The sequence below is a fragment of the Nematolebias whitei genome, chromosome 9 (assembly GCF_014905685.2).
Source record: "Nematolebias whitei isolate Nwh7 chromosome 9, NemWhi1, whole genome shotgun sequence".
Lineage (NCBI taxonomy): Eukaryota > Metazoa > Chordata > Actinopteri > Cyprinodontiformes > Rivulidae > Nematolebias > Nematolebias whitei.
In genome coordinates, this window is record NC_056506.1 from 12,404,046 (window position 1) to 12,413,132 (window position 9,087).

The 9,087-nt window shown below is 43.5% G+C and overlaps 1 protein-coding gene across 1 annotated transcript in view; it reads right to left on the reverse strand.

Annotated features, from left to right (window-relative positions):
- The window catches only part of LOC119414375 (uncharacterized protein CXorf38-like), a 15,860-nt gene extending 14,129 nt beyond the window's left edge, over window positions 1–1,731 (reverse strand). The window contains exons 1-3 of the mRNA XM_037681467.1: window positions 1,507–1,731; window positions 1,186–1,320; window positions 734–856 (exon numbers count right to left, since the gene is read on the reverse strand). Coding sequence (XP_037537395.1) covers window positions 734–856; window positions 1,186–1,320; window positions 1,507–1,713 — 465 coding nt within the window. The 5' untranslated portion in view covers window positions 1,714–1,731. The remainder of the gene's footprint in view (window positions 1–733; window positions 857–1,185; window positions 1,321–1,506) is intronic.
- Window positions 1,732–9,087: the final 7,356 nt, after the last annotated feature.

Here is a 9,087-nt window from a genome sequence, read left to right on the forward strand (position 1 = left end):
TGTTCAGTGTCAGGAGGGTGATCAGTCTTACATCGGGGAAACTAAACAGCCACTGGCCAAAAGGATGGACCAGCACAGAAGATCAACATCATCAGGCCAGGACTCTGCGGTCTACACTCATCTCCAGGCCAGCGGTCACTCTTTCAGGGATGAAGATGTTCACATCCTGGATAGAGAGGAACGATGGTTTGAGAGAGGAGTAAAGGAGGCCATCTTTGTGAAAAGAAATCGTCCATCATTAAACCGGGGTAGAGGCCTCCGGGCTCAACTGTCCCCCTCTTACAATGCTGTGATTGCTAGTATCACTCAGCCCTCTGTGAACAGTAAACAGCCATCAGTGTGCTAATGATCCATTGTTAGGCTGATGGTCCTTCTTGAGCATGTGATCAGCTGGTTTTGGTTGTCAGCCGCAAACTGGTTGATCCACTCTGAGAAGGTGCTATTTAAGAGACTGAGCTGAATACAGCACCTCAGACTGAGGAAGTCTCTTGGATGAGAGACGAAACATTTCTATATTTTTTTGCTTTCTTTTGTTTTTTTTTGAATGTCCAGAGGACCAGATTGAACTTTTTTGGATTTTTCTACCTGGATTATTGAGCATGCATCAGGATATTATACTTCATTGTTGCTGACCAAGCACGTTTGTTGTTGGATAAGAGACTTTTAAACCTTTACAGCTTCCTCTGACACAATCTGAAGAAGACATTAGAAGTCTTCTTTCAGGAGGGTTTACCTGTCTCACTAGCTTTGGGTCCACACAACAGAAACATTTACAGAAGCTGATCAGGTTGAGCAGAGCAGAGGCGTCGCACTGGGCTGCACCCTTCACCTTGGACTGACCCCGGGGCATGTACGCCTGGAGGGACACACACACACGCACACACATACACACACATTCCATCAGATTCACGTTGATCTTCACACCATGTGGTCTAATTCTACAACAAATAATAAAAACAACTAAGATTTTCTTATTAACATACGAACGACTTGTAGGTGCTTTATTTATTTGTTTATTTATTTTTGCACATTGTTCTTTTTTTATTTTTAAAATAAAAATCTTTTTAATAATGACATATTCTTTTCCAGATATATTACCAGATGAAACAGAACTGAAAACTTAAATAATGACTTTAAAAAAAATGTGGATGTGCACATTGACTGACTGATGGATGTGTGAGCTACCTTGGCCAGTTCCCAGTGGTCCGTCCTCCAGTATGGAGGGAAACAGTTGGCCCAGTTGATGGCGGCCTCAGGGTGTCTGTGGTGTCTCAGGATCACCTTCTGCCACTCTAAACACACCCGGCAAGGCGAGGAAAGCTGCAAACCCACATACTTACAAATCACTAAAGAGTCATGTGGTCAAACACACACCCGACTAAACAACAGATCCATGTATGTCCTGATGACCAGTAATCCAGCTAGATACATGTAAGGTGGAGTCAGGTCCTCTGGACGGATTCTTCCATAGGACCTGCCTGCACCTTGCTAGATTCATAATCATACCTTATTCCCTGCTGGTTTGCATGAAGCTGTGCGGCAGGGAGTCCTCAGCAGCGCGTGCTGGTTGAGCAGGTCTTTGTGGAAAGCTCTCATGTGGTGGTCGGTGTACGGGTGGAGAACATCCTTCAGGATGAGCAGACACCGACCTGCCTTCAGCCAGTTTTTGTACTCCTGGTCATTAAGACGGACCGTCAGCTCCTCACGGACCATCTCGGCTTTACTTCCTGAAAACACAACAAAGGGGCGGGGCTAATCCGCTGGTTGTAATCCCTGCTGCGGCCACAAGGTGGTGCTGTGGGCTTTGTTACTGGTGAGGTTTGCCCTTTATGGCCGCAAATAAATGTACATTTCCTCATATTTCCTTGTATTAAAAATTGTATTTTAAGGTGGTTGTAAAGCATTTATACAACAGCTCAGTGGTAAATGTGAAAAAGCTCAGTAAAGGTCGCAGTACATTTTAATTATGACCACTTAAGATGTAGAAAAACACAAAGTGAGACAAACCTCTGCTTTAAGCGTTTCAGTAAATGAAGCTGTGACACAAGAGAGGTTAAATCTTAGAAATCTAAAACTCTCCATTGCACCGAGAAATGTTTTTCTCTTCATCTTTAGATTTAAGAAACGTAAACTGAACTTTTTTTTTTCTTCAAAGATTGGCATAAATAACCCTTTGAGGACATTTTCTTTCATATTGTATGGACGTGTTTTTAACTTTATGTAAGACAGGGTCTGATCCACTCATGAACTTCGTCTTTGCGTTCTTTTAGAGTGGTTGTGGATCTTTCTGGCTCCAATCACCATCCAGTACGGTATCATGGTATCATCAAATAAATTCTGATGCTGTTTTGTCAACTGAACTTCTGTCCTTTTATTATACTGACTCTTTGAGGATGTCTTTAAGACACTTTCGTTGGCAGTCACTCAGACTTTCAGCTGAGTCTCAGTTTTTTTTCTCAGTTTCTTGTAAAGTATTTAAGGAGATCAACACAGTTTCTAGTCTCGTCCTTATAACTAAACCAATCCTTCTCAAATGTACACAAAGGCTGAGGCTCCATCACCCCCATTTCATGACTGATCTTATATATTTATATGTTTAGTAAAGTAGTGGCTGTACTTGACTGCGTTTGATTAGAACGTCAACCTGGCGCTCCATCTGAGCTGAATTCAACGAGACATATTTTAAGATTTCTGAAGTCTTCATAATCTTGCTACTTGTTTTGTTTTTTTATGACGTGTGCTGCTGCCTGTTCTTGGCCAGGTCACCCTTGTGAAAGAGGTCTTGATTGCAATGGGTTTTTATCTGGTTAAATAAAGGTTTAATAAAAAAATAAAAATAAAAAAAAACAGCACAATTAGCAAAATGTTCAGCATTTAAATCGTGATTCCCTCTGTGGTTGTTTCTCTACGCTAAGAATGTCTAAAAAGATCTTCCAACCAGTCTGAATGATAAAACTAGTTACTTTTGACAGTATATTGGGCCATTCGTGTGTTAAAGTGTTTGATTTTTGGACTTCAGACAACAGTTTTATTACGATTATGCAGGAAATTTGTTATCCCCCGTGAAGCATTTAATTGGCTTTTGCTCCAAAGTAGAACATTTAAATATTAATGCTGTTTTATTTGGCTGCAGCCCTCATATTAAACTGTAAGAACTAGGTCTGAGTGAGTTTTGGTATATGCAAAGTGATTTTTATATATTTGACGTCAAAGGTGAGGTAACTCCTCACTCGCTGCTCTTCTCTCCTCCACATGCTCCTCCAGCTGCCCTCCAACCTCCTCCAGCTCCAGCTGCTCGGCTCTCCTCTCATCACCTCCCTGCTTCTGCTCAGCTCTGCATTTAAATGAGGAAAATTGACAAAGAAAACCATTAATGTGAAGTGAAAGCACCTGATGGCAGTTCTCACAGCACATGTGCAAAAAGCACAGTTAATTTGACCTTTTCTGGTGATCCAATTTAATACCTTTAAAGAAATTAAATTAGGATTGGGTTAACAATAAGTTAAGGTAAATGGACTGTACTTATATACCATACCATACCACTTTATTTATAAAGCACTTAAAACAGCAACAAGGCCAACCAAAGTGCTGTACAGACAGGACAACAGGTAACACACAAAGCAAAATACAAAATGAGGTAAATCAGAATATAGACAAAAACCGATGCAGATAATGACGACAAACCAGTGTGGAGCATACAGGATCAAAACACAGATCATCTTGTGTTGAAAGCTATTGACTAGTAGTGAGTTTTTAAACGGGACTTGAAAACCGAGAGGAAGGGGGCCTGTCTGACAAGCAGAGGTAACTCGTTCCAAAGTCTTGGTCCTGCTACAGAGAAGGCCCTGTCACCTCTGCGCTTAAGACGAGTTCCTGGAACTGTGAGGAGCAACTGGTCCGCTGACCTCAGGGAACGTGGTGGGACATAGGGGTGTAGCAGATCAGAGAGGTGGGGGGGGGGGGCGCTGTTCAGTGATTTGTAGACATACATGAGTATTTTGAACTGGATTCGAAAGTGAACCGGTAACCAGTGCAGTGAGGCCAAAACTGGTGTAATGTGCTCTCTTTTGCCTGTACTGGTTAAAAATCGTGCTTCTGCATTCTGGACCAGTTGTAGTCGTGCAATGGAGGTCTGACTGATACCAAACAGGAGCGAATTGCAGTAATCAAGCCTAGATGTAATGAATGCATGTATTACTGTCTCCATATAGCGCCTTTCTATCTTATTTCAAGATACTCAAAGCGCTTTACACAACAATCTGTGCCTCATTTACCCATTCATACAGCACTCTACTACATCTCTACAAAGCTAATTGAACAAATCATTCTAATGAGACTAATCAGTGCTTTAGATCACATTCAGAATCCGATGGGACACATCAGAGGCTATGAGGGGTTCAGTGTCTTGCTCAGGGACACTTTAGCATGTGACTACTGGTGGATTCGAACCCCTAACTCTCGCATTGGAGGACGACTGCTCTAACCACTCAGCCAAGGTACTTAAGCATCTGTACGGTGTTACCACATCTGCCAAGTTGTACAATGAGTAGTGATGCTAAACGTACCTTACATGTGTAAGCTTCCTCTTTTTAGCTTTGCTCATTTTCATTTGTAACGTAACTTTTGACGCCTCACTAGTTAAAGAAAATATATTTTTTCAACATTAGCCAAACTGGAAAGAGAAAATAAAAAAATAAAACTTTTAGAGCTTCCCCATATAATCCCTGCTAAATGCCTGAAGGAACTATTTAGGATTAAAAAAAAAAACTAAACATGCTAGCTGAACATTTCTGTTAGCTGTGTGCTAACAACTCTGGCTAGCTATATCGTTAGCTAACATGTTATCTAAGATAAACACGTGCTAGCTACATAAAACTAATTTTTAGTTATAACATCTTGGGTCCTGTGTTTGTCAAAAGTACTATAATATGTGTAGATATAGCAAACGTTAGTTAATAAAAAAGAAGACAAAAACAACTGAAACAACTGGCTATGCTAAATCTTAGCTGTTTTAGCCAAAATAGATATGCTACTTTACCTTCTAATACCTGCGTAATATCACTAAAATTAGAAACATCTTATCTAAAAATGATGCAGAAAAACTGGTCAATGCATTTGTCACGTCTAGACTGGACTATTGAAATGGTTTATTATCTGGATGTCCAAATACTTCTTTAAAACGTCTTCAGTTGATCCAAAATGCTGCTGCCAGAGTCTTAACTGGAGTTAGTAGGAGAGATCATTTTCTCCAGTTTTGACTTCTCTCCATTGGCTCCCTGTCAAGTTCAGAATAGAATTCAAAGTCTTGCTTCTAACCTATAAAGCTCTCAACAACCAAGCTCCATCTTATATTACAGATCTTATTGTTCCATATTTTCCTAACAGAGCACTTCACTCTCAGACTGCAGGTTTACTTGTGGTTCCTAGAATTTACAAAAACAGAATGGGAGGCAGATCTTTTAGAATTCAGGCTCCTCTCTTGTGGAACCAACTTCCAATCTCTGTCCGTGAGGCTGACACATTTTCCAGTTTTAAAACTAGGCTTAAGACTTTCCTTTTTGCTAAATCCTATAGTTAGGGTTGGCTTGGGTTTCCTGAGCTGTCCCTTAGTTATGCTGCTATAGGTTTAGACTGCTGGAAGACAAACTGACCACAATTTTCACAATTTTCACTCTACTACTATCTTTACTTACTCTGCTCAACCTGTTTTGTATTTGTAATTATTTTTTCTATCCTTAACATGTGTTTTTTTATCTTTCAGATACACCTGGACCTATACTTGGACCTACCATTCTATGTTCGTCTGTCTCTCCTTCTTGTCCTCTCAACCAGCCGGTCAAAGCAGATGGCCGCTTGTCCTGAGCCTGGTTCTGCTGGAGGTTTCTTCATTTTAAAAGGGAGTTTTTTCTTTCCACTGTTGCCACTGTGCTTGCTCAGGATGGGAGACTGCACCGAAGCCAAGATTCAACTTGTCTGCTGGATTCCTTAGATAGAGAACTTTACTAATTGGCTTTTACGTATGTGAATGTTCCTGTAAAGTGCCCCGAGACAACTTTGTTGTGATTTGGCACTATATAAATAAACTGAATTGAATTGAATTGACTACTTTAAACTAGCCAGATTTAGCTCAGTTAGCATAGATAGTGTCCCCCAGTATGCGTTTGGAGAGTAGTCGATTTAAACTCCAACTATGGCTGAAAAAAGGTGATAGGTGTTGGTGTGTGAGTGCCTGCTGTGTTAGCAAAATATCTACATCCATCCACCCATTATTTTTTACCCGCTTCTTCCTTTTTTGGGTTGCGGGAATCACTGGTGTCCATGTCTAGCCATCAATGTGTGAGAGGAAGGGACACCCTGGACAGGTCTCCAGTCCATCACAGGGACAAATAGAGACAAACATGACAAACAACCATTCAGTCTCTCACCTAGGGACAATTTAGGGTTACCAGTTAGCCTAATATGCATGTTTTTGGTCTGTGGGAGGAATCTGGAGTACCCGGAGAAAACCCATGCATGCACGGAGAGAACATGCAAACTCTACTCATTTAGGCCCCCAGACCGGGATTTGAACCAGGGTGACCTGCTCGTCGAGAGGCAGCAGCTCTACTAGTTGCACCACCATGCTGCCCATGAACCACAAAACAAAATTTTAAAAGTTATTATTGGGTTTACATAAACTGATTAAAGTTTGAAGCCAACTCAATTTAAGATGTCTGATAAAGCCACTTAATAATAATACTGGTAACAATAATAGTGATGATAAATTACTATTAACAAAGCTATAACTTGGTCAGTTTGACAGCTACAATGGTTAGCTAGAATTTGCTGTTACAGTTCTATTTTGTATAGGCTTCGCCCTTTAAGACTGTCGCTAGTGGGTTTATCCCTAGGAGCGCAGCGCAGCACTGAAAACTTTAGTCCATGCCCGCCTGCTGTGTGGGCCTCACCCCCGGTCCGTATAAATTACGGTGAGACCGGGTCATCGGCTCCCATTTTTTCTTCAGCCAGCTAGCTAGCACTGTCAGAAGAACAAAGAAGGAAAAGTTGTCCAGCTTTGACTGGCACAACCTTTGCTAAGGATACCTGGGTCTCTGCCACGCCAACCTCCTGCCGTCCCGATGAGCTCTTCCTCCCCGAGGAGAAGCAGACGAGCAGCCTTGTTCAAGGTAAGCGCCGAGGAGTGCTTTTCCGTGTCGGGTCGCTACCCGCTGGACGACGCCATCGCCGTTTCCAACGTTTTTTTTCCCCACGGTAATCAAATGATTTCCTCGAATAAGTCGATGTTAGCAGCAGCCCCGTTGAATGTTTTTCCGTGGAGGGTCGCTACCCGCTGGACGATGCCACCGCCTTTTCTAACGGTGTTTTTTCCTCGCGGTAATCAAATGATTTCCTCAAAAAGTCGATGTTAGCAGCAGCCCCGCTGAATGTTTTTCCGTGGAGGGCCTCTACTCACTGGACGACGCCACCGCCTCTTCTAACGTGTTTTGTTTTCTCGAGGTGAATTGGATGATTCCCTCGAAAAATGCATTGTTGGCAGCAGCTCCACTGAGTGTTTTTTTCTGTGGTGGGACACTATGTACGGGACGATGCCACCGCCTTCTTTGACGCAGAGTCACGCTGTGAATCGAATGATTCCTCTGAGAAAGGCGATGCAGAGCTGCCCCTTCCCTCCTGGAGAGCGTAGTGACAGAAGACGAGTGGCCGAGCAGATGCTCAGCCAACTCGGATCTTCCCACGTCGGCGACCACACCACTCCCAGCCGTCGGCGCCTTCCTCTTGAAGCTGCCTGGCATAATCCAAGAGGATGTTAACACAAGGGACTTTCTGTCCCTCGCCTCCCTCCTCCCTGATCGAATAATCTGGTGGCAAGGTTGGCTCCACCCCAGCTCGTCGCCCTGACCCCATCTGGCCTCGCTGTCCAGCTGTAATGTCACACTGGAACAAGGCTGCAGCTGGGCCAGCAATCTGAAGACATCCATCTCCACCTTCGCTTCCATCTCCATTGGTGTTTTTTCCCTCGTCTCCCTCTGAGCCAAGCCTGGCAGTGACACTTGGGACAAAAGCTTCCAGGATGGACCAGCAACCTGTCCCTCCAAGAAAGCATGACCAGATGGTGACAAGGTCTCCAACCGAGCTCACCAGTGCACATTCCAGACGGCCGCAGCGAACAACGTCGCCCTGCTGGCCTATAGCATCTCTAAGAGGCTGGAAGAAGCAGACCTGCTGGAGGAGACAAAGAGCGCTCTCTCTGTAAAGCTGCTGATGTCATCTTAAACATGTTCCACCTCTGCGGTCTGCCTGTCCCGCATCGCCGCCTGGATGACCATGATTCAGAGGACCATTTGGCTCCGCCTCTCGCCATCCTTGTCCGAGAGGCTGCAGAAAGACCTGCTAGAGGGCCCCATCACCCCAGAGGCGCTGTTCAGGGCCAACTTCAGGACTGTAGTGAACTAGATCTCCTACATCAATCTGTCTCTGAAGACCTTCAGGGGACAGGAACTGTTATTTCATTGATTTGAATCCAGAAATACAAATTATCTCATCAAGAGACTATTTAATTGTATCCTGAATTAATCAATTGAAAGAACTCTTCTTTTTTTTATATTATCATTACTATTTTTGTAAGGATGGTACTTTTCTGTGGCCCGGTTTGTGTCTCTTTCCCTCGTGCTCCCTCATTAGTTTCCATTGTTACCACCCGTGTCTCGTCTCAGCTGTCTGCAATTATGTCTCGTCTTGTCTATGCATATAAGCCGCCTGTTCTGTCTTGTTCTTCGTCGGGTCGTCTTCGTTGGGTACTCTTCATTGGGTCTCCTGAGTCTTTCCCTGAGTCTTCCTGGTTCCTCGAGTTCCCCGTGTCTCTTGTGTCTCCTGAGTTCCCCGTGCCTCCTTCCTATGTTCATGTAAGTTTTGCTGCCCCGTCAGCTTGTTTATTTTGTACCTTCGTTTATCATTAAAATCCTATTTTTGTATTTCTGCCGAGTTGAGTCCCTGTTCTGCACTCTGGGTTCGCTCCTGAGACAAATCCTAACAGTACGACCCGACCAGAACAGAACCCAGCGGGCAGGGTTCTCACTCGGCAACACT